The sequence below is a fragment of the Vicugna pacos genome, chromosome 10 (assembly GCF_048564905.1).
Source record: "Vicugna pacos chromosome 10, VicPac4, whole genome shotgun sequence".
NCBI lineage: Eukaryota > Metazoa > Chordata > Mammalia > Artiodactyla > Camelidae > Vicugna > Vicugna pacos.
In genome coordinates, this window is record NC_132996.1 from 33,094,014 (window position 1) to 33,120,338 (window position 26,325).

The following is a 26,325-nucleotide window of genomic DNA, read 5'->3' on the forward strand; positions in this document are numbered from 1 at the left end:
GTCAAATGTTTATAAAAAGTTTAAACCGCTTATATACACTCAAAGTAAGGAAAACTTTAACACAAAATATTCCAAAAATAAAACACAAATGTTTTCTTTCCGTACCTCTATTTCCACTGGTGAATATAAATAATTAAAGAAAATGGGACTTCTCTTGTGCATTCTGTCAATACATTCCCAAATACAAACTCCTTTTTTGGCATGCTTATCTCCTTTATCATCAAATAAAGTTCCTGTAAATCCAAAAAAATTCAACAAAAGTCAAATAAATCAACAGTTTGCCTAGAAGTATGATGCATGTAGCAGATGAAAAATGGAATATTTCTTACGGCTCTAGAAACAGCAGTGCATGTGCAGAAATCTTAGAAAATAACTGCAAAGCTAAAGATAGGAATTAACTTCACAGCTATATGGAAACAAATCCAAATGGAAGGAAAACATCTGATAAGGTTTTCCCAGACACTGAGCAGCACATCACGACTCTTCCAACCTACATCCTGCATCTGTATCTAGATTCACAGAGGTCCGTGCCAGGAGACATTCTACACATTTTACAAGAGAAAATGGAAAAACTGAAGAGTTGATTTGATGAAACTCAGTTAAAAACATAATTCCATGTTTCTTTTTAAAGTTGTAGGCTATTTATTATGAAGCCATTTAAAGTGTTTTCCTTGTTTAGTAGTTTATATATACTGCAAGTCATGGTCTCAGAGACTTTGGATGTCAGAAGGGTGTGGTCTGTATCCTTGGGTGAAATTAAAAACAAAAGCTGAATTTAGGGGGGCACTTCAGGTACTATATTTGTACCTTTCAGACAGTCAGTCTGTTACTCATGTGGGCTCACTCTGCTTTTAACGGAGAGGAAGACGTGTTGGGGTGAGGCAGGAGGTGTTTCTTTAAAAGGTCAGGAAGGGAGCCTCTCTTAGCAGGGCTGTCTTTCTTTGAATGAAAAGACTTCAGTCAAAAGTCAACAAGTATTTTATCTATCATAAAAGAATGTCTCAAGCTCAAGGCTGTACAAAATCCTGTAATATGAGGGGCCTCCACAACTAATTAATGTTTCTTTACCTTTTAAATGCAGAATCCAGCACAGCAGTTCTCAACCCTGGCCGCTCGTTACACCAAACCAAACCAAAGGCTTAAAAAACAAACAAACAAAAAACAAAAAACCCCATGCCTAGGTCTCACTTCAGACCAATTATATCAGCATCTATGAGGAAGGTCCCAAATACCAGTCATTTAAACAAGTTCTCCAAGTGACTCCAATGTCCACTGTAACCAGCTTTACTTAATGTCTTCCCAAGACATGGGTACTTAAAAAATTAAGGTTTCTGATTATGATTTGTGGAATGACAATTCTATGAGTCAACAAAGGTCTGGAAGTACAAACAAGAAGGGAAATGGTCTCACCAGTGCTGTCTCCTTACCAAAAGTATGAAATATCATACTAGACAATTTTAATAACATGCAATGGAAAGCAGTATTTCCTGATTTCATATTTTAAACTGAGAACATCAGTAAATATTTTCAGCTACTAAGAGAACCCTCTTTATGAATATTCAGGTACACATATTAAACTGAAAATAAACAGTAAATAATATACTGACTTTATTTGCTTGTCTTCTTAACAGAAATACTCATGTATATCCCTCCCTTCCCCTCTTCCTATACTAAGAGCAAAAGCAAGAATGTAAAACCCCCCTGGGGGGAATGTTTTCACAGGAGCTGACTGGCTTTCAGAGTCTACTCTTCACAATTATTACTGCTAATAAAAATTGTAATCATGATGGTGATGTCTAAAATTTATTGAGTTTTTACCATGTCCTAGGAACTGTGCTAAGAAATTTACAAATACTTCCTACTGTGACCATCATGGCCCAAAGGGGTCAGTGTTGTTACTGTCCTCATTTTAAAGATGAGGAAACAGAGAGATACCTAACCTGTCCAAAGTACCTGGCTGGTAACTGGGAGCGCTGAAATCTGACTCTGATCTGTTTGCTCCAGAGCCCATGGCTGTAACTGCTATGCAAACTGCTTCCAGGGGCAGGCACCTTACCTATCAGAGTGTACCAAGGATGGGAAAACTGTGAGTCAAGCGTTTTTCCTCAGTGATAACCACTTGTAGATAATAAAACAGGATGACTGACCACTTGCAGGCCCTAAGAGCTAACGCAGCACATCATCTCACTCATGCATATCCATCCTACTTTTGTAGTTCAGAGTAAAACCCTAAAATGGCCTTACCACACTTATGGATGGTTATTTTACTGGAGTTTTTCATTAAAAACACATAAGATAACAAACGAAATGGAACAAGGACATGCAAACACGTACCGTGCTCTAGTCTCTCATAGTCTGAATCCAGGAGAAATGTTTTAAAGCGATTAGACACATAGTGAAAAGCCAAGAACTTTAAGTAATAGAGATTGAATTCAAACTCAGTTGGATACTGGTTGTGAACCTGAAACACACAAGGCAAAGAAAAGAGAATCAAATGGAACAAAAAGAGGATGCCATGCCCCTGATGCTGCCTGAAATATGCAGGAGACCATATGGACTGTCAGTTGAATCCCTACCATGAGTGGAAGTGGGAAGGGAACCAGACTTTTGCCAGACACCATGCTAGGGGTTTTTTATAAACATAATCACATTTAATCTCCATAACAACATTGCAAGAGAGGCATTATTTTTTCCAGCTCTATTGAGATATAACTGACATATATAACATTGTGTAAGTTTAAGGTATACAACATGATGATTTAATACACATATCTCTTGTGAAATGATTACCACAACAGGGTTAGTTAACACCTCCATAACCTCACATAATTACCTTTTTTTGTGGTAAGAACACTTGAGATCTGCCCTCTTAGTAACTTTCAAGTATGTAACACAGTCTTATTAACTATAGTCACCATGCTGTATGGTGGATCCCCAGAACTGATTTCTCTTATAACTGGAAGACCAACATCTCTCCACTCTCCTTGCCCCCCGGCCCCTGGGTACCATCGTTCTATTCTGTTTCTATGAGTAAGGCTAGTTTAGATTCTACATATAAGTAAGATCATACAGTAGTTATCTTTCTCTGACTTATTTCACTTATCATAATGCCCTTAAAAGGCCATCCACATTATCGTGTGTGTGTGCGTGCGCGTGTGTGCAAGTAACATTTTCTTTATCCATTCATCCATAGAGGGACACTTAGGTTGTTTCCGTTTCTTGGCTATTGTGAATAATGCTGCAATGAACATGGGAGTATAGATATCTCTTTGAGATAATGATTTCATTCCAATATATCCAGAAGGAGGATTATGAGATCATAAAACAGTTCTATTTTTCATTTTTTTGAGGAACTTCCATATTGCTTGCCACAGTGGCTGCACCAATTTACATTCCCACCAACAGTATACAAGAATTCTTTTTCTTCACATCTTCACCAGCACCTGTTACCTCTTGTCCTTTTGATAACAGCCATTCTAACAGGTGTGAAGTGATATCTCACTGTGGTTTTGATTTGCCCTGATGATTAGTGAGTGATGTTGAATACTTTTTCATGTACTTATTTGGCCTTTGTATGTCTTTGGAAAAAAGTCTATTCAGATCCTCTGAAGATAGGCATTATTACCCTTCCTCTCTACAAATGAGGAAGCTGAAGATAAGCAAGACTAAGTAATTTACCTGAAGTCATTCACTAACTAGTGAGCCTAAGTTTGAACACTGGCTTGTGAGGCTCCAAGGTGTACACTTCACTCACTGCTTTACAGTGAGCTAGACCCTTGACAGAAACCACCGTTAAGTTACAGTTCTTGCTTTCCAGGCATTTGTGATGTCATAGTGTATAACACAACAAGAAAAATTATACTTCCAGAAGTTTGGCAGTGAAAGGAACGAGAAGAGAATGGTGATCTGGGGGGACAGCGAAGAGATGTTTTCTAGACAAAAGAAACGTGTCCCTGTCTGACGGCGATGCCGAAGGAGCCAACGGAGATGGAACAAATTGTGGAGAAAGGACTAATAACTAAGAGAGCAAGGCCCTGAGGAAGAAAGAATGAATGGGGCTAAGGGCCCAGAAATAGGAAACAGGCTTAAAAATGAAGAGGGATAGAAGAGGGGGTGAAAAGAAAGAAATGTTCAAGTGCTAAGAGAAGGGGGAGGGGCTTATGCCTTGTAACCTTAATTTTTCATCAGTAAATTAGTGAGGTCACTGGATGGATGATTAAGGATGAGGGAATGATATGGGAGGGAGGGAGCAAGGCAGAGCTGGGAACCATCACTGAGCTGTAGCGTGCTTCAGGCAAGCTCTATGCAGACTCTATGGAGCCATCTTATGTTGGCAGAAGATAGACTGATGACCTTGTGACGTTGTCCGCCCAGCAATCTCACCTCTATGTTGCTCAATCTCTCACAACCAATTAGAGAATTTTGTTTGGTTGAGATAAGTTCTAATCACAATTGTATTTGCCTAAAAGCTGTTTCAAATGAACACTGCAGGCAGGCTGTCTAAAAGCCAGCTTTCCTCTCCATGTTTAATTTGGCAAGGTAGACCGACACTTGGTCAGCCAGAGTGAGCAGGACTGTGTGCAGTATGTTGACTGCCCAATAGATCATTGGGAATTTAAAGTCATGATCCGGAATCATTGATTTTTACTAAAGTTTATCATCTAGTTAGAAACCTAGTTTTCTGTGATACTTAAAAGTTTTTTTCCTATAGTTTTTTTTTGCTTTTTAATTGAACTAAATTTTTAGTTAATAAGTAATAAAAAATAAAATTAGTGTTAGGAAGACATATTAAAACAGAGTTTGACTGCTGTGCAATGGGTTTGCATACTGTGGACTTGCTTCCCTGACCTCAGCCACTGCCCTGCCTGTCTGCCTGGTCTGCCTAGGACAGGAGAGCTTTCCATGAGACAACTGGGACATGGTTCTGGATAGCTAGATAGTATGCCATATTTCAGGTTTTAGAACTTAAACTCTCTAGCCTGAGTTCCTGGTTCAGAATCAATAATACCACCTCAAGGGGCCAGTGTGCACATGATGGAGACGGGGTGACTCAGTTTGTGGGTGGTGGGACAGAAGAAGGAGACAGATTCAGGAGGATGGTTCTCTTCCATATGAGTCTCCAGGAGGACAATGTGCAATGTGCTTGGGCAGGGTGAGCTCCAAGAGCCCCTGGAATAAACCTTGGTAGTCACAGGCCAGACCTTTGGCTCACTGTTTCCAGGGAAAGTTAAGAGTTCAGGGTTATTTCCACTGACCCAGTCCACAGTAATTCTAAAAACTCTTCTAAAAACTTGTTAAACAAAGCCCCAGAACAACAAAACATTTCTTTCAATGACTCTTCTCCTTGGAAACCACTTGTCTTACACATATCTTTCTTTCTTTGATTATCCTGATATTTAATATGCTTAGGAATACAACTTTAATGACCCACTTCTGAGGTAAAGCAGAATGGAAATGATAATGACTATGACCTTAAGTTGAACTTACAGGCATTTCAGGGAGATCACATGCGAGGACCAGAAGCAAAACTCTGCTACAAGTGGAAAAACGCTTTCACAGCCCACTGTGCTGAGTGGCTGGCCTCACCACAAACCCTGCACTCTACAATTATGTTAGAAAGGTTAGACACTTCTCCCAGGCCTCTGGCACTCACCCTACTTGAACTGGAATTGGTGCTCAGAGAACACCGGGGTGTGAGCACTTGGGGGCACTAGTGTGTACACGTGTGTGTCTGTGTCTATGTGCCACAATGGTATCTGCAGTTATTGACTGCCTGGGGTTGAAAAAACAGTCTGCCCTCATAACTGGGGTTAATTACCAGGTCTATTGGAAGTAAAAGAGAAGATGCTCAACAATTTGATTTTTTCTCTCTCTAGCAACAGTTTAAGCAACAAGCATGTGAAAATTGCTTCAATGGAAAAAATATATATCAGATTGACTTGAAGGCTGGGTTGATTAATGCCTAAATAACCACATTTGGAATCTGACATTAAGAAACACAAATAATTTCCTGAAATGCCTTTTTATGTTAATGAAAAATGAAGACCTGAATGTAGTTACAGGACAAAACCTAGTGCTTAAGATTTCCAGTAAAAAGAGAAAAATTACACTTTCTCCATTTAGTCCTACATCCCAGGGACTCAGTTTGTCCAGTTAACTGGCTTCTTTTCCTCATTATCAGTGGGACACCTAGATTCACCTGCCACCACAGTGGTCTCCACAAGATGCTTCCCTCTCCTCCTGTTAAGTATGGTTTTAACTGGAAGTCTCAGGCCAAAGAGACTCTGACGACTGAGATACAGGGAATGAGTGAGAATTTAGAGGTTTGTTAGCCCCAAGATCTTTTTGCTTTAACAACTTTAATGCAGTATAACTGACGTGCAGTAAGCTGCATATATTTAAAGGGTACAATCTGATACCTTTTGACATCTCTATGCACCCGTGAAACCACACCACAATCAAGATAATGAATATATATCATCTATAACTGTGCCCCTTATCTCTTCCTGTATCCTCCTCGTCAAGCTACCATTGATTTGGTTTTGTCACTACAGATTAATTTGCATTTACTAGAAATGTATATAAATGGAATCATAAGTATGTACGCTTTTTTTTGGTCTGCTTTTTTTCATTAAGCATAAATATTGGAGAAGTATCCATGTTGTTGGGTTATTAGTAGTAAATTCCTTTCTGTAGCTAAGCAGTGGTCCATTGTATGGAAATACCACAGTTTGTTTACTCATCCATCTGTGGATGGACATTGGGTTGCTTCTAGATTTTTGGTTATTATATGTAACGTTGCTATGAACAGTTATGTTCAGGTCTTTGTATGGGCATAAGCCTTCATGTCTCTTTTGTAACTGCCTAGGAATGGAATGCAGAATCATATGGTAGGTAGGTATGTTTAATTCTTTAAGAAATGATCAAATTGTTTTCTCAAACAATGGCATAATTTTGTATTTCCACCAGCAGTTTTAGAAAGTTCCAGTTCCTCCATATCCTTGCAACACTTGAGGAAAGTCAGTTTTTAAATTTTAGCCATCAAAACAGATATACAGTTGATCTCCAAAATATATAAGCAGCTCATACGACTCAATAAGAAAAAAATAAACAACCCAATCCAAAAATGGGCAGAAGACCTAAACAAGCAATTCGCCAAGGAAGACATACAAATGATCAAAAAGCACATGAAAAAATGTTCAATATCACTAATTATCAGAGAAATGCAAATCAAAACTACAATGAGGTATCACCTCACACCAGTCAGAATGGCCGTCATTCAAAAATCCAAAAATGACAAATGCTGGAGAGGCTGTGGAGAAAGGGGAACCCTCCTACACTGCTGGTGGGAATGCAGTTTGGTGCAGCCACTATGGAAAACAGTGTGGAGATTCCTCAAAAGACTAGGAATAGACTTACCATATGACCCAGGAATCCCACTCCTGGGCTTGTACCCAGAAGGAAATCTACTTCAGGATGACACCTGCACCCCAATGTTCATAGCAGCACTATTTACAATAGCCAAAACATGGAAACAACCTAAATGTCCATCAACAGGTGACTGGATAAAGAAGAGGTGGTATATTTATACAATGGAATACTACTCAGCCATAAAAACCGACAACATAATGCCATTTGCAGCAACATGGATGCTCCTAGAGAATGTCATTCTAAGTGAAGTAAGCCAGAAAGAGAAAGAAAAATACCATATGAGATCGCTCATATGTGGAATCTAAAAAACAAAAACAAACAAACAAACAAAAACAAAGCATAAATACAGGACAGAAATGGACTCATGGACAGAGAATACAGACTTGTGGTTACCGGGAGGGGGGGGGGGGCGGGGTAGAGGGTGGGAAGGGATAGACTGGGATTTCAAAATTGTAGAACAGATAAACAAGATTACACTGTATAGCACAGGGAAATATACACAAAATGTTATGATAAATCACAGAGAAAAAAATGTGACAATGAGTGTGTATATGTCCATGTATGACTGAAAAATTGTACTGAACACTGGAATTTGACACAACACTGTAAAATGATTATGAATCAATAAAAACGTAAAAAAAAAAAACAGATATATAGTAGTATCTCATTGTGATTTTAATTTGCATTTCCTAATGATAAATGAAATCAAGTATATTTTCATATGCTTAGTCTCCATCTGCATATCTTTGGTGGAATTAGTACAAATATTTTTCCCATTTAAAACATAGGTTGATTGTTTTTTATTTATTGAGTTTTGAGAATTCTTTATATATTCTGGATACAAGTCTTTTAGCAGATATATGATTTGCAATTGTTTTTTTCTACTCTGATTTGTCTTTTCATTTTCTTAAGTGACTTTTGAAGAATAAAAATTTTAATTTTGACAAATTCTAATTTATCAGTTCTTTTATGGCTCATACTTTTGGTGTTAAATCTATGATATCCTTGCCTAACAACCTAAGATCACAAAAATTTCTTTCTATGTCTTCTTCTAGAAGTCTTATATAGTATTAGGTCTTACATTTAAGTCTGATCCCTTTTGAATTAATTTTTATATTGATGCTAGAATCAAAATTAATTTTTTTTTTCACCTGGAAATCCAATTGTCTGGTACCATTTGTTGAAAAGAGTATTTATTCTTTCTCTACCTATTGCTTGTGCATCTTTGTCAAAAATCAGTTGTCCATATTGATTGATCTTTTTTTGTTTTGGTTTGGTTTTGCTCTTTTTTGGGGGGTGGGGTGGTGGTGATTAGGTTTACTTATTTATTTTTAATGGAGGTACTAGGAATTGATCCCAGGAGCTAATGCATGCGTAAGCATGCTCTCTACCCCTGAGCTATACCCTCCTCCCCAGTTGTCCACATATATGTGTAGAACTATTTCTGGACTCCCCATTCTGTTCCATTGATCTGTTTGTCTGTCTTTACACCAATTATCACACTGTCTTGACTACTACAGCTTTATAATAAAATTAGTGCTAGTTTTCCAATTTTGTTCCTTTTCAAAGTTGTTTTGGCTATTTTAGATCCTTTGCATTTCCATGTGAATTTCAGAATTAGCTTGTCAATTTCTACAAAACAGCCTCCTAAGAGTTCTATTGTGATTACATTGAATCTTTAGATCAATTTGTGGGGACTGACATTTTAACAATATTGAGTCTTCTGATCCATGAACAACATGTACTTCTTGATTTAATTGTCTAATTTCTTTTAATAATGTTTTATAGTTTTCAGTGTCCAAGTCTTTAACACATTTTGTTGTATTTCTTTCATGTTTTTTGATGCTGTCATAAATGACAGTGATTTTTAAATTTCAATTCTTCCAATGGTTTATTGTTAGTATTAAGTTTTGAATATTGAGCATGTATTCTACAGACTTGCTAAACCCATTAATTCTAGTAGCTTTTTCTTTTTTTGTAGGTTCTATAGACAATCACGTTATTTGTGAATAAAGAAAGTTTTACTTCTTTTCTATGTGGATATCTTTATTATTATTATTATTATTATTATTTTCTTGCCTTACTTAGTATTGCATGGCCACAACCTTTAGTATAATATTGAACAGAAGTGGTGAAGCAGAAATCTATGTCTTGTTCCTGATCTTAGGGGGAAAGCATTCAGTCTTTCACTATTAAGTATGGTGTTAGCTGTAGGGTTTGTTTTTTTTTTTTTAATAGATACTATTTATATAGTTTGAGAAAGTTTCCTTCTGTTCTTGGTTTCCTGAGAATTTTCATAAGGAATGGATGTTATATTTTGTCAGGTGCTTTTTCTGCATCTACTGAGATGCCCATATTTTTTTTTTTTAGTTGCTTAATATGGTAAATCAACCTGATTGATTTCAAATGTGAAACCAACTGTGCATTCCTGGAATAAACCTCATTTGACCAAGGCATATTATCTTTTAAACATATTGTTGAATTTGATTTGCTAAAATTTTGTTTAGAAAATTCGAATCTGTGATCATCAGGGGTCTTGGTCTATAGTTTTCTTTTCCTGTCTTTGTCAGACTAGGGTAATGCTGGCCTCAAAGCTTGAGTTGGGAAATATTCCCTTTGCTTAAATTTTCTGAAAGAGTTTTTGTAGAACTGCCATTGTTTCTTCCTTAAATATCTGGTAGAATTCACCAGTGAAGTCACCTGGGCCTGAAGGTTTTCAGTGTGGAACTATTTTAACTACAGTTTCAATTTCCTTAATAGACATAGGCCTATTCAAGTTACGCATTTCTTCTTTAGTGAATGTAGTAGTTTGTATTGTTCAAGGAAGTTGTCCTAAATTTTTATGTTTCTTGATGCAGAACTGTTCATAATATTCCCTTATGGTCCTTTTTAATATCTGAAGACTCAGCAGTGATGTCATCATCTTTCTCATTCCTAATACTGATAATTTGTGTCTCTTCTTTGATCAGTCTGCCTAGAGGTTTATCAATTTTATTGACCTTTTCAAAGAACAGCTTTTGGTTTCATTAGTTTTCTTTATTATTGGCCACAAAATTTTGGGGGCCTAAAGGCAAGTCTGCTTCAAATAAATTTAGCCTTATTGTATTATGGAGAATTGGGAATGACAGGCCTCTCAGCCTATAAATTAATTCTATATGAGCATTTCCCAAATTATGCCGATGAACAGAGTTTTAGGCCTCTTTCAGTCATCATCTGGATTCTGTTGTTCAAAATAATTATTTATTTATTTTGATGAAGATAAAAAACATACAGATTTAAAATACTAAGACTAAGCTCTATGAGGCTTTTTGGTTTTGTTTTCCATTATGGAATAAAACCTGCCAATTTCACTTATTTATAAGAAGAGAATCTGAAATGGAATTTGGAGAAATATGTATTTACAGGGTCTTATTTTTTGCCCATATGCCATTAAGTACTTTGTAAAATTTAAAGGCCCATAAAAACAAGCTATGACTCAAATCCCAGGAAAGAAACATTTTGGGAGTAAAATATAGTAAGTTAAAATTGGATTCTGCTTTCAGGAATTACAAATATTAAGCTATAAGAGACCCTATATTTAATGGTATCAAAATGTTAAAACCTGTGGTTATGTTAGACACACACTAGAAAAATAGGTAATACTAGTTTTTGTTATTTCACAGGTTAATATTTAACAAGTATTAATTGTGCACCTTCTACTGTGCCAATTAACTTCACAAGATTTTTAATTTTTCTGATACATATACATATAAAGAAAGTGAAGCACAGAGAGGTTTAATAATTTGTTAAAGATTAAAAATTAGTAAATGAGACATAGGCAAACTCAGACTTATTTTATGGGCTCAAATACTAAAAGCTTTAATGCAAAATTGCTGTTATAAAACAGCCTGGAGGATGTCAATTTTTGCCAGTTTTCAGCTGACTGGGAAACAGGCAGACACCAGAAACTCTTACATATACCATGAATCCATTAACTGCAGGTATTTTGCCAATATTAATGGATAAATTTTAGAGTAACCAACCTGTGTGAGGGCAGCTTAGCTCCTCACACATGTGCTCACAGGAAAAGCTCCTATCTTCAAAAGGCAAATAGCTTTTCTCTTGGGAAAAGGACCTAGCATAGTGCTGGCATACGGTAACTGAGGAGAATCATATTACAGAACCAGACCAGAGTGAGTCAATTTACAATCTGAATAAACTTCAAAGGCCAAGTTATAACTGTTACTTGTTTTTCTCAAAGTAGGAAATAATTTAAAAGTTCTAAGATGCCCTCTAAGATTTACTCTAATGCTGAAATAAAGGAGATGCTTTCTTATATGTCATGTTTTCATTCATATTACACATATTTTTTCCCTCAGTATTATATTTTAAAAAGAAACTTTAGCTAAAACTTTTTTTTTTTGTATTTTGGATGTCTTCCTTTTGAATTTGGTTCAACTATTTTAAGAAAAGGAAGCATCCTGTAATGATATCATTTGAGCTAAGCCAATTTCTTTTAGAAGCAACAAAAAATCTGCCAGATGTTGCTATTATGAAACAGTGATCTAGCATTTATTAATTCATCTGACACCTGGATATACTGGCGTAAACAATGGCTTTTTATATGATGAGGCATTTCTAATTTAAGATTAGTGCTTCATTTGTTTTCTTTGCAACTCTATTAGTACTAATGGGCAAGTCCAGGCATAGTTCCATGGACTGCCTTTTGGCATTCACCATGTTAGAAATGGTTAATAAGCAGTGAACACATTCCACTTGGGGAAATTTTGCTTGCTGCTGCATAATTTTGTACTTTATTATTATTATTTTTTTTAATATTGTTGGGCCTGGCTCTGTTTTGTGCCCCTAAGAGACTAAGGACAGCACTAATTTGAACTGTCTGGCAAAAGCCAGAGTCATGTAAAGCATTAGTGTTCACTTGAAAGGTATTCCAAGAAGGCATTTTCTAATGCCTATAACCAGTATGTAGGAGATGATGAAACACTACCTTATAATTAAGTCAGCAAGAATCAGAAGCATTATTTGTTAACTGTAGTCTTCTGTTTTTGAATGAATAAACAATCCCTTTTTCAGCACAAAATAATTTGCTTCACCAAAACTGATACCTATCATATAGTCCAGCATCCTTCAAATACCACAATTAATGTCATATGCTCACTTTGCTATGACTTGTCTGCACTCAGGTTATTATGTGTGAGGGTATCAAGTCAAAGGGTTCAGGCAAATTAAAAAAATTTTATATTTTAACTAATTTTTAATGGAGTATAACCAGATTTGAAATCATACTAAAGGGGTCTTTAGACCCTGACTAATACTATTTTCTACAGTTTGTGAAACATTCACCTACAAATAATTGCTTTTATTACAAGTCAACTTTTCAATTTCAGAACTGGTTCAGATAGAACACTTGAATTTTACCTTCTTATTTAAAATGAAAACAGTTGCATAAATTAAACATATTCCCCAATTTGCTTTATAAAACTTAACATTACATAGTTTTAGCATCTATTGTAATGTATTCTAAAGGTAACAGGAATGTAACTCATACTTCATTTTAGCTTATGTTAAATTGCTTTGTTTATATCACTAAAGAGGTGACAGAAGAACACAGGTTACTTTCCAACATTCTAGACTACTCACACTTCCACCCACCTCATTCCACCCTAACAATAAAATATAAGCATTGCATTCCAAGGAATTATTATACTTGGGAAACAACAATGTTCCCATCTGTGAGGACAGTATGTCTTATATGAGAGCCTCCCATTTCCTACTGATTGTGAGTGGATTCTATAGCTGACTCTTAATATTTAGGTATACAGAATTCTTCAAGTTGAACATTTAACCCATTTAATAGTGCATTTAACTTAAGTCAAATTTAGTCATACAAATTCAGCCCCCAGCAACTCTCCCTCAATTAAAGGAAAGGAATTTTAAAAGGTACAAAAACCAAAACAGAGGTGGGGAAAAAGGGAGGGGAGACAGTAGCAGGCCAAGAAAATTCAGAAAGATGGAAAATAGAAAGAAGAATAGCAGTAAATGACAGAAGATGAGAAACTCCACTGGAATGCCTGTGGATGAAAATTATTAAAGAAACTAACAGTTTGCCCTGTAAACCCAGAAAGGCTCAGCACTCAGAGGTCCAAATGTTATACAGGTGTGAAATGGGAGCTAAAAATGAGAACTAGTTATAAGTCTAGAGAGGCAGTGATGAGACTTCAAGGGTCTTTTCCTACCCCATGAAGTCATGTGATTACCTTCTTGCAAGCACGAGATTAGAGGTTTATTCTCTGGAAAAACCAAACTTGATAAGCTCTGGACTTGAGAATACCAGGCACAACTGGGTTACTGATGAGACTGAAAACAGTACAGAAAAAGTAAAAATCTGCACACTTGACTGGGATCTCCCTGGACCCACTTCCTGCCCTGCTTCCAGAAAGCAGACAGCCAGGCTTGTAAGTACTCTCTGGGCACTACACTGAAAAATTTTTCTCTAGAGAAACTAGAAAGCTGCTGCTTTCTTTCTTTTCTTCCTCCTTCCCCCACCCCACAACTCCAGTTTACTGAGAAGTTGGATTTACTAATGGAAAAAAAATTTCCAGTTCACTGAAGTATAATTTACATATACTACAATTCCCCTATTTTAAGCATACAGGTTGATTCGTTTTGGTCACTGGTCATTTGGTTCTATGTTTGTGTAACCACCACCACAATCAGGATACAGAACAGTTCCCTTGTCCTAAAGTGAATGCTTGTGCCCCTTTGTAGTCGATCCCCTCCCTGACCACCGGTACCAGGTAAACACTGATCTGTTTTCTATCCTTATAGTTTTCCCTTCTGTAGAGTTTCCTATAAGTGAAATCATATAGCATGTAGTCTGTATAGTCTTTTTCACTTGGCTTTTCCCTCATTTTTACGGAGAAATAACTGACATATATCATTGTATAAGTTTAACAGGTATAGCACGATGGTTTAATTTATATATGTTGTGAAATGATTCCACAACAGGTTTACTTAGTTAACATCTACCATCTCATATAAAGTAAAAAACAAAAAAATTTTCTCCTTAAGATGAAATTGATCTGGCTTTTTTCACTGGTCACGATTTTAAGACTCATCCATGTTGTGTATATTAATATCTCATTCCTTTTGCTTGCTGAGTAGTATTCCATCACATACATATACCAGAATTTATCTGTTTACCAGCTGATGGACGTTTGGCTTATTTTTCATGCTACTTCTTTATAGCTACACCCATGCCCTTCCCCCCCACTATCTCCAAGCCCTGGCAACCAATATTCTCTCTCTCTATAATCTTGTCATTTTGAGAATGTTATATAAACGTAACCATACAGTATGCAACCATTTGAGACTGCTTTTTTTTCACTCAACATTATGCTCTTGAAAACCATTCAAACTGTGATGTGCGTCAGGAGTTCATCTCTTTTCATTGCTGAGTAGTGTTCCATGGCATGGATGCACTACAGTTTGTTTAACCGTTCACCTGTTTTAGGAAATTTTGTCCCTTCCAACCTCCAGCTTTTGCTTATTATAAATAAATAATTCTTTTATATTTGAACTGAGTTTCTTAGAAACAGCATATAGTTACATCATGTTATACTTATATCATTTCCATTTAACATAATCATTGATATGTTAGGGCTGAAGTCTTGTCATTTTGGTTTTTGTTTTCCATTTGTTGTATTTCTTTTGTTTGTTTTCTTTTTCCTGCCTTCTGTGGACTACTTGAACATTTTTTTGAATTCCATTTTAGCTATAGTGTTTTTGACTTTATCTCTTTATACAGCTTTTTTAGTAGTTGTTCTAGGTATTACACTACATATCTTGTTACAGTTGACTGGTGTTAACATTTTGTCAGTTTCAGTGAAGTGTAGAAACCTTACTTCACTTTACATCCCTTCCTGCTCCTCCATTTATAATAGAATTGTCTTAACTGTTTCCTCTACGTATATTGAGAACATCAAACAGTGTTACAGTTTTTGCTTCAACCATCAAATGTAATTTAGAAAACTCAAGAGAAGAAAAGTCTATTGTGTTTACTCATATTTCACTTTGAGTTGTTCTTTTTTCCTTCCTGATACCCTAATCCTTCTTTTCTCATTATTTTCTGCTTGAAGAATTTCCTTTAGCCACTTAGGTCTTTGATCCATTTCAGGTAAATTTTCATGAATGATGCGAGGGTTGATACTTTTCTAAACAGGTGTCCAGTTATTCTATACCATTTGTTGAAAAGTTTCCATCCCCATGCCTGGGTTTTATAATTGTTTTCTGTGGGGGAAGTTGTCTTTAGAGTCTTAATCTCTCATTTGTGAAAGCAGCAGTCAAACTTACTCATTTTAAACTTTATTTTGCCCTTTGAAATCTGAGGATGTTACCTCAACATGTTATATAAAAGAGAAACAGTTACAAACTTTCATTTCAGCCAAAAAAATTGTAAGTTAATTTCAGGATAAAAATATATAGATATTTTCAAATGCCTATGGATGATATCCTAAAATGTTCAGCAAAGCAGTTTGTTACACAAATGACCTATTCTCAGTTTAATTCTTATGAAAAAAAAAAAGTCAACATGGATTCAATTTCATTCTTATTAGAGAAAGTTTACATGGGTTAGTCTACCTGCCATTCTTCTCACTGAATTTATGCCTCAGAGTCAGATTTAGATGGGAGATGTGACTCTCATATTCTCCCCTTAGGTCTCTGTTCCTATGTGTTTGTGTTCTTTACGTGTGAACATCACATTATGATGATTGTGATTTTAATATTTATAGATCCATTTTTATACAAAGACACTAAAAGAAAATCAACTACTTTATCTAGTATTCAGCAGAATAAACAGTGATATTATCTCAACACAGGGGTAAAAACTGGATGAGTGTACTTACTGAGACAACACAGGCATCCAGGGAGGAAACTTAAGAAATTTTCAGGTGAAATTTTGACATTATTATATTCACATTAGATATAAGGGAGAGTAATTCTTTAAGAAATGTGGAGCCACTGAAAGTTGTTTGTCTGCTTTAAAGATTTTTGTGAAAGAGAATAATAGCATTGTATCTGAGCTTTCAGAGGATTATATTATCAATTCGACTTAGAATATCCTAGATGGTCTCAGTGAAAGGTGCCGAGGGCTTGAACAAGGCTGAACAAGGTGGTCAAATTTTCATTTACTCAATTATTGTACATATTTATTGAGAGTCTACTACATTCTAGAGATTGAAATTCTAATTGTGTTAGAGATTAGGGATATGAAGACTAATACGACATAGACCCTGCTCCCAAGGATTCTCAGACTAAGTAGAAGGCAACGGACATGTACAAAAAGGTATGTTCTAGTGCATAGAAGCTACCAAAGAAGTGTGTACATGGTTCATTAAGAATACAAATGAAGGGATCAGGAAAAGGTTCAACAATTACTTAGAAAGAATCATGAAATAAAAGAGTGCTGAGGACAGTGCCTCGCCCGTAGGAGGCTGTCCGTAAGCAGCGGTCATGGCTGTCAGCAGCAGCGGTACACAGGCACGGAGGCAGGAAGCAGCCTGGAGCATCTGGTTAGCGGAACAAGACTGCACAAGGTGAGAGGTGCTCTCATGAAGGACATGTATGCTTTCACCCGTCCAGATGTGAGAGAAGATGCCTGCTTCTCTCCTTTGGTCTCAGTTACAATGGGCTCTAAACTTCTCCCTCATCTATTTTTCAAAAGGAGTCTGAATAAAAAGGCTAATATTCAAACAAGAAGCAAGTATATCATTTGCTGCAAAAAGTTTAAAAGTAAAAGCTCAACCTTGTGACCAGCTTCTCCAGACACTGCTCAAATCAACTGAAATTATTCAAAAGGCTTTTCTTTAAGAGGCTGATTGGAGCAATCAAAAACATAACCACCAGTGTGTGTATGTGGGGGATGGGGTCGAGGTGGGGGGTGACAGAAAAATCACTGCTAATGGGTGTGGAGTCTGTTTTTGGGGTGATAAGATGTTCTGAATTTGTTTGTGGTAACTGCACAACTCTGTGAGTAAATTAAAAACTATTCAATTATATACTTAAAATAGATTGTTAAAAATTATGAAATGAGTTGATAAAGCTGATCAAGTGACTAATAGAATAAAAAACAAAACAAAATATAACCATACATCAACTTGGTCTCTTCAGAAGCCCTGGTTCTAAATACTGGTTCCTAAAAACATTTCCACCTTTCCTTTCAATAGATACCTGACGCCAGTGTATTTCAAAGAGTCTCACTGTTCTGTCAAATATGTTTGACAGGCCAGAACCCATTCATTGCTGCGTAGGTGAAACAAGGCTGAAAGTGTCAACCTTGCTTTTCCTCTGGTGCCAATGCTTCAAATGCAATCCCAGTGCCATCCAATTCTCAAGTCCAATCTTGACCAAGGCCTGAGATGAGGGTAGCATTCACTCCCTGCTCCCACTGGGCTTGACTGGATTACACAACTGGGTTTCTGTCTGGTCTCTTGATTAGCCCTGATTAGGTCACCCAGGAACACGGAGCCCTTGTTCTCAACCTCAGAGGCTTGCCTGGTCGGGCCCAGACTCTTTCTCTAGGGGTCAGGCTTTACCTCTTATACTCTCAGGCACAAGCTATGGTCCTCCCCAAATGGGAAAACTGTCTGCTGGATTTCAGGACCTGCTATCACCTGGAGGTTTCTGAGGTTCTATCCTAGATCAAACATTCTTGGAGAAGAAGACCAAGTTTGTTCCTCTTTTTAACAGACGGTAATTTAGAGTGCTGGCCACCTTACTTGGGGGCCAGCTCAATAGTCAGCTCAACTGTCCTAGTTTCAGAAACCAACTAGTTCTTTCTCTGGTCCAATTCCAGGAAGCTACTGCTGAGATTTCAATAAGTCTTATGTCTGAGTCCATCAGAGTTGTGACATGAAGGTACGTGGCACAGCACTGCAATGCTCCATAAATGCTAGTTCTTTTCTTTACCTTGTGGTGAGTTGATTCAAGCTTGCTCAACTTACCTGGTGTACACAGTCTAAGAACTGTAGGAAGACTGGAGTGAAACCACTGCCCTGACAGCTGAGGATCAAGCTGCTCCGCTGACTGAATTTATGACCAAAAGAGAGCCATTCTTTTTCCACCAGCATCCGGAAGCCTTCAAGTGTCCTATAAAAGGGATCACTGAGTAACTGAACCAGGGAGGTCACCTAGGGCACAAGCAGGTTGGAGACATCATTACTTTCAGTCCTGAAAAATTCCTGCTGCTAAGACAAAGCACTTCCTTTTAATGACAGCTAATTCACAAGCAAAGTTACCTGGATGACAAATTTGTTCACTAACTGCTCCAGGACAGCTAACTGAATTAATTGTACAAACTTTCCAGTAAAAACTTAGACTCAGATTCGTCTTGGCTATGTATTTTCTTTTAAGGAATTAAGAATTGAATCCTTACCCGGCCAGTTTGCTGATGATGGCCTCCTTCTAGGTTAATTAATAAGGCCAGAGGATCAGTTCAAACCTAATCTACTCTTGGGCAGATGGAGATTAACATTCTACTGTAGTTTATACTTAAACTTTTCCTTTCTGCTCTGGAGGTGAGTAAAGGAAGGGCTTACAGAGAACCAGGGAAACGACTGACAAAACACAGGAAGGATGGGCCATGTCCTACACTGCTAGTCATGCTCGCATTTATGCGTCTGTGATGAGAAGCCTTATGCCCTGAGCCAGAGCTCCGGGCTACGTGGGGCCTAGAAACTCATGGCACAGAGCTTTCTGATGGGCACCAGGTGGTGCTGAACACAGGACTTTCCCTATCCATAAACATACTAGTCATTATACAATAGATTCATTCATCTGCAGAACTTTAAAATAACTAAATTAAAATACAAACAAATTAAATATCTGAAAACATGTTTTAATAATTTACTTGTGCAGTGATGTCCCAGCCTTCTTCCAAACACACCAAAACTGAGGAACCATTCTCAAGTACTTCTGATACAACCACAGCCAGTTGCAATATCCTGTGCAGCTAAGAGATAGGAAAGGAGGCCACAATTAGACAAAGTGCTTTCTGAGCACCAAGAACAGACAGACTTGTTATCAACCTTAGATAAATAAGTTAGGAATAAAATCTTTGGACAAAAGAACCACATAGGTTTTAAATACTTAAAATTTTTTGTCAAAATCAGATTAAACAATGACACATTTTAAAAGTAGACATATTTTAAAACAATGTGTTTACGTGACACATAATGAAATAAACTGACCTTACTTACATGATGCTCCTCAGAGTAGAAAAGAGACTGAGGTTCTAAGTGGCCCTCACAACAGCTACTAGATTTAAATTTTGTTCTTCTGAGATGTAGTAAGTTCTATTTCAGATGGCTGCACAACTTCTTGAATATACCAAAAAGTACTGAATCACTCATTTTAAAAGTATTTGTCTGTACTGTATATTAAATGGGAAGAAAACTTACATTTGTGCTCAGCTTTTTAAGCTAAGCCAATTGACTCGAAGTCCCTAATGAACAATTAGGGTGTGAGCAGAGGATATATAGGTTTCAAAACTAAATATGTAACATTCTGGTTTTTAAAAAAATTTAAGCATTACTTGACATAATTTTTAGAATGAATCCAACTCTGAACTAAAACAAAACACCCCACCCTCATATTTTAAACAGAGCGAGGCTATTTTAAATGCAGTAACAAGGCACATGTCCTCTCCAGCAATGGGACGCTCCTCACTCACTGTTCCTGTAACACAGCTATTACCAGGCCTGAATTCTCTTGGGCTTAGCATTTGTTCTACATTAACTTTTAAATTGCCAATATCCCAAGTGGGCAACGTTTTCCATTGTTTTCAGTCACTAACTTCTGACATGGATCCACTTTGAAGTGAGGAGCAGAAAACAGAATACCAGAAACACAGATGGATAGGTTGGGTGGTGGGAACACCTTGGGACTGGGGCTCACAGCTTAAGGACAGAAGGGAATATTGATCAGCTCCTTCCATGGTACTCAAAGTATCCTGAATTGCCTTAACAGTAATTAACATAGCTTGATACTGATTTAGAGCTAACTGTATATGTGGATGTTTTCTTAGAGAATAGTCACTGCCCTGGGTACTCACATCATTTCCTGGCTTTTTTATTTTTTTTCCTTTTAGTCCAATATACTGTGGGAAGCAACCCTCTGTCCTCCACAAGAGAGGCAGGAGGTTTGGAGGTAGAGGGGCAGAAAACCCCTGCAGGGGAGAGGGAATAATGGGCACAGCCTCAGAGGCCTAAAGACAAGGCTGAAGGCTGTATTACAGAGAGGCAGTTGGCCAAATGTGTGCAACAGTGTCTAAAACATGCGTGCCATAAATACCTTTCTTTCTGTGGTCTGGAAGAAATATGGGTTATGTGTGCTAGCATACCTATTTCTCCTTAATTTCTCCATAGGAGTTCAATTAAAAACATTCCAACCTTGACTTAGCTGAAGGAAGGATATGTGGTTTTTCCTAAACCTTAGGTAGGCTTCAGGGTACGTGGGCTGGTTTGGGGGTGAATCTAAAATCTAGAGACAAGGAACAGGCAGAGACAAATAGAAAACAAGGAAGTAAGAGAAAATGGCTCCTGGAAAAACCTAGAAATCACATTCTGTCCTGATCCTCACTCTGTTGACAACAGAGCTGAAGGACTATAAGTATGTGCTGATTAAATCTGTTGTATATAAAAAAGTTCCCATCTAAAAATAATAATTTTCTCCTTAGTATCCTAAGGAGGAGACTAAGTTTTCAACAGCAGAGAGAGAAAACCCAGGGGTGAAGACTTCTATGCCCTCATCTCCTGTATCACATGGTTTCCTAGAACTGAAAGGCCTTTATAGGGAGCACACAATAAGGGGAGAACGTCAGGTAGTGGGGAAACAATATTTTCTTCCTCAAATATCAATTCTGTATATCCACTTGGGCCTCTCTTTCCTTGAGTTATAAGACAGGCTGCTCCAGACGTTACCTGTGGGAACCACTCGGAGTCTCCCAGGGCTCTCAGGAAGGTCACTTCTGAGTCAGTAGGGATGGTGCTTGGGACACAAGCCCTCATCAGCTTTTTGAAACTGGCTTTCACTTGTCGGATGTCATGAAATTCAACAGGAACAAACTCACAATTTAAAGCAAATTCTAACTTGAAGTTCTGTGGATGAAAATGCAGAAAATTAGGCAGATGAAATGCTGAAGGTAAAAGAGCAACGTTTTCAACAGGGCAATGCTTAATGATACACAGCTAGCTGAGGCCAAGGAGCTGCTGGGGTTGCAATGGGTCAAGAAAATCAACTTTGTGTGGCCAATGTGTCAGTATTGTTAGAGCCATCTGGTAAGGTCTAGTAGTTTGATTTGGCATATGTCATTCTGAACTAGATGAAACCACTAGTAGGCTGGAACCTGATGGAGCTTATCACTCCAAATGTAAGCCACCTATAAGGCCATGAACCTGCCAGTCTAAAGAGGAACCAATGGCACACAGACAGCATGATTAATCCAAAACTGTAAACTAAGTCTCCCCAAGATGTGCATTATAATTACAAGGTAACACACTGTTGAGGTTCTGGAGTTCTACAAATTAAAGTTTACAGACACACATATTTGTTTCTTATTATGCAAGAAAACACAGTCATATATTTTATTACTTTGGGTGCTATTTTAAAGGGGATTGTTTCTTTACTTTTCTTTTCTGTTGATTTATTGTTAGTGTAAAGAAATGCAACTGATTTTTGAACGTTAATTTTGTAACCTGCTACCTTGCTGAATTCTTCAATCAGCTCTAGTAGCTTTTGTGTGGACCTTTTAGGGTTTTCTATATATAGTAACATATTCATAGCAGCACTATTTACAATAGCCAAAACATGGAAACAGCCTAAATGTCCATCAACAGGTGACTGGATAAAGAAGATGTAGTATATTTATACAATGGAATACTACTCAGCCATAAAAACCGACAACATAATGCCATTTGCAGCAACATGGATGCTCCTAGAGAATGTCATTCTAAGTGAAGTAAGCCAGAAAGAGAAAGAAAAATACCATATGAGATCGCTCATATGTGGAATCTAAAAAACAAAAACAAAAACAAAAACAAACAAACAAACAAAAACAAAGCATAAATACAGGACAGAAATAGACTCATGGACAGAGAATACAGACTTGTGGTTACCAGGGGGGTAGAGGGTGGGAAGGGATAGACTGGGATTTCAAAATTGTAGAACAGATAAACAAGATTACACTGTATAGCACAGGGAGATATACACAAAATGTTATGATAAATCACAGAGAAAAAACTGTGACAATGAGTGTGTATATGTCCATGAATGACTGAAAAATTGTGCTGAACACTGGAATTTGACACAACATTGTAAAATGATTATAAATCAATAAAAATGTTAAAAAAAAAGAAAACACAGTCATTGTAAAAATGAAAAAAAAAGTAGTGATAAACATTGAGAAGGAAGTAAAAATCACTATATTACTGCCCTAACACTACTAATATTGTAGTTGTTCTTTTAAAGCCAGTAATAAAAAATCATATACAGTAAAATGTAAAAGCCTTTGTTGATTTCTAGCTTTTGGGCAATATGTTTTCACTCAAAATGATACATGTTATCAATCTGTATTCGAGTACTTTTATCATTTATATTTTTAATCCATATGGAATTTTTTCTATGTGAGCTTGCATCTGTAAGAATGCTACACTGATGGCTCATTGGACATTTTATTTTGATAATCTAGTTGCCTACTTCTAAAGAAGATTTAAAAGTTCTCTAACGTCTTATGCCAAAAAATGAATCAATTTTCTCATATTCTTTTCACTTTCTTCACATTCTGCCCAAATTCCTCTACTGGGCCATCTGCTTTTCTGAGAGTAAAACTGCTTTTTGGAGACTTCCTGTACAACAATGTGAATATACTTAGCACTACTGAACTGTACAGGTTAAGATGGTAAAATTTATGTTTATTTGTATTTTACTGTGATTAAAAAAAACTGCTGCCAAAGACTTGTATTTAGGGTCCATTTAATGTTTTATATTGGTTACACTTTTTAAAAGGCCCAGAAAAGTTTTAAAATAAAAATTACAGCAAAACTCACAAGGTTTTTTTTTTTTTTTAAAGCATTTCCAATATATATTAAGAAAAAAAAGTTTCTTTGTCTTAGTAATTCCACTTTTAGGAAGGTACCCTAAGGAAATAATCTAAAATGTAGACCAAAAAACAAACCCTCGTGGATTTCATCTCAATTAAAAAAATAATTTAAAAAACTATATGCTTGAACATGTGACTACAATTTTGCATACAAAAGATAAAGAAAATGAAACATCCAACAATATGGAAAGTTATATAGTTATTAAAGTAATTATGAAGTCTATTAAACAACATGGAAACATGGCTTGAGATAGAGAACTTAGCACTATGAGAACATGAGTTCTTTTCTATTAGCTTTAAAAAAAAAACTTATAATAGGTAAAAGTTAGTTTACTTTTCAGGGAAACTAGGTTCCTTTCCACATCTTAATTGTACTTAGCTAGGTGAACCTACCTTATAAACCAGGAGTTATCAACCATAGTGCTGAGACACAGTTAGGTAACAAGGAATTTGTTACTAAGTATAAGGTATTAAAGTATGTGAATTTACAAAGGTAAATAAGACCAATTCCACATTATTTAGAACAAGTCACTCTCACTTACTTGCTTTCCCATGTTTCCTTTGTTGGGCAAAAAGGTGTGGAGCTGCAACTGAGCAGCACTGTGCTGGCTAGAATGTGGCACATATCAGACAGCTATGGACCCACACTCCTTAGACACAGGTGAGTTAACAGAAAGTATAACTTGAATGGAAGATAAAAAATCTTAATAACTACTGTGCCAGGATGATGAAATTTTGTTTTTTAAATACATTATTATTGATGAAAGAAAAAAGAAAAAGAGAAAGAAGTGAGGGAGGGTCCCAAGTGGTCAGTCTTTCTTACTCACAGACTCACGATCACACAGCTTATCTCAGGACTGATGGGCAAAGGGGACAGCAGAAGTGAGCATTCAGGAGGCAAATCTCGGGGAGTGATTCAGAGCTTGGACACGTGGGGTGCTGAAGTGTGGAAAGTCTGTGCTCTGGGAAAGACACCGGTGCCAAGGAGGCTGTGCAGGCAACCCTGCACTGCTGTTAAAAAATGTCCTATTTCCTGGACATAAAATTATCTGCTGTATCAGAAGACACGTATGCACATTTGAAAACTGAGCGTTACCCAGCAGTTCCGTTCCCTCTACCCTAGAGGTTGGTGACTAAATGACAGCAGCAGTCCAGGCGGTGGGAGAAGAGCTAGCAGATCAGCCTGCCACAGAAGAGCCCACTCAGTCACTGGCATCTCGAAGACCAAGTGTGTGGGCTCCTGCTCACCGCTTCCACTCCTGAAGGTCTGTCTAGATTGTGCAGTGCTCACTGCAGCACTGAACTAAACTTTAGGGGATTTCTGAATTAACAAATACTTTTATTTCCCACACACTTGTCAGTAGTAATGAAATTTATTTTGTAATGTGTAACTACTGTAAAAACTAGTTAAACCCCGAGGAATTATTATTGCTTTTGGACATAGAGACTATCTTTACAATTCTGGGGACCTCAGCATAGTGAAGCTCTTTAGTATAATAATTTACAAGTAAGAATAAAGTTGACTAGCAGCTAATATTTAGAATTTTCTGACATGTCTTAGGACATGTGTCTCAGTATATACAGTCTTGAGGAGTTTAAAAAAATGTAACTTAGGAAATATAGCCTTGGCCCTCCTTTGCCTCCAGATGCAGTGCCATACTCTCCTTCCACTCTTCTTCCTTGCTGTAGCTTTATCAATAGGTTTACACGAACAAAACCATCTGTTTTGCGATTGGCACAGATTCCTATGGAAGCTGAACTAAGACAGTAGAAAGACACAGCACGAATAAGTCTCGCTTCTTTTTTTTTTAATGAATACTTCCTAATATTCCTGACGTTCATGCTGATTTTCTAAATGATTATGAGTAACTTCTTATTTTCATGGCTAATAAATATGCAGGTGTATATGTATATCTCTCTCTCTACATAAGTGGATGTAGACATACATATATACATAGATACATGAGCTACTTTTTTTTTTTACATTTTTTATTGATTCATAATCATTTTACAGTGTTGTGTCAAATTCCAGTGTTCAGCACAATTTTTCAGTCATTCATGGACATATACACACTCATTGTCACATTTTTTTCCATGAGCTACTTTTTTTTGAGATTGGTTATTAACTCCAGGTTAAGAATCCATGCTACAAAACCCCCAAATTTCTAGGAATGCTGGTTTATGAAATAAGTTTTATAAATTGCATTCGTGTATCCATGAAGTTTCTAAGTAAAAAAAATAAATCTTACCCTTAGCTGCGACTTTTCACCAAATATATAAAGGGCCGCTTGGCGTTTCAAGAGCTGGTTTTGCAGATAAGTGCTGTTACTGAAGGAAGTCGAGTGATCCTTGCCTGCCAGCCGAGCACCAACATCAATGAAGGATGTTGGAGAGCTGATCAGGCGAGTGCTAGAGCGGAGACTTGCCCAGACACCTTCACAAAAGTCAAAATAAGCTGAGTTGAGATAACCTGATGTGAGAATACCACTGAACAGGGGGAAGGATGCATGCTCTGTAGGTAGTTTTAGAGGTAATAGCAAGTTAATTCATCTACGTAATCATGGATCATATGGCCATTTGTCACTTTCGCACCATGTAAGCATTATTCATTATAGCAATTCAACAATCATTTGGCTCAGAGGGACCTAAGAAATCACCCAAGTCAATTCTATTTTTGTATACTGATGTAAACTCAGTATTTATAAGTAAATACTGAGATCATAAATAGAAAGAGTGCA

General features: G+C 36.9%; 1 protein-coding gene and 1 long non-coding RNA gene across 3 annotated transcripts in view; one reads left to right on the plus strand and one right to left on the minus strand.

The window, feature by feature from the left end:
- The window catches only part of LOC140698715 (uncharacterized), a 59,314-nt gene extending 35,072 nt beyond the window's left edge, over positions 1-24,242 (plus strand). Inside the window, exons 2-3 of the long non-coding RNA XR_012076576.1 lie at positions 18,287-18,348; positions 24,164-24,242. This is a non-coding gene — a long non-coding RNA (uncharacterized lncRNA). The remainder of the gene's footprint in view (positions 1-18,286; positions 18,349-24,163) is intronic.
- Positions 1-26,325, minus strand: part of SBF2 (SET binding factor 2) — a 393,567-nt gene that overhangs the window by 10,764 nt on the left and 356,478 nt on the right. For both annotated transcript variants that reach the window (XM_031681212.2, XM_031681211.2), the window contains 6 exons: positions 25,837-26,021; positions 21,411-21,587; positions 19,340-19,441; positions 18,435-18,620; positions 2,335-2,461; positions 106-233 (listed from right to left, as the gene is read on the minus strand). In XM_031681212.2, the coding sequence (XP_031537072.2) occupies positions 106-233; positions 2,335-2,461; positions 18,435-18,620; positions 19,340-19,441; positions 21,411-21,587; positions 25,837-26,021 (905 nt within the window). The remainder of the gene's footprint in view (positions 1-105; positions 234-2,334; positions 2,462-18,434; positions 18,621-19,339; positions 19,442-21,410; positions 21,588-25,836; positions 26,022-26,325) is intronic.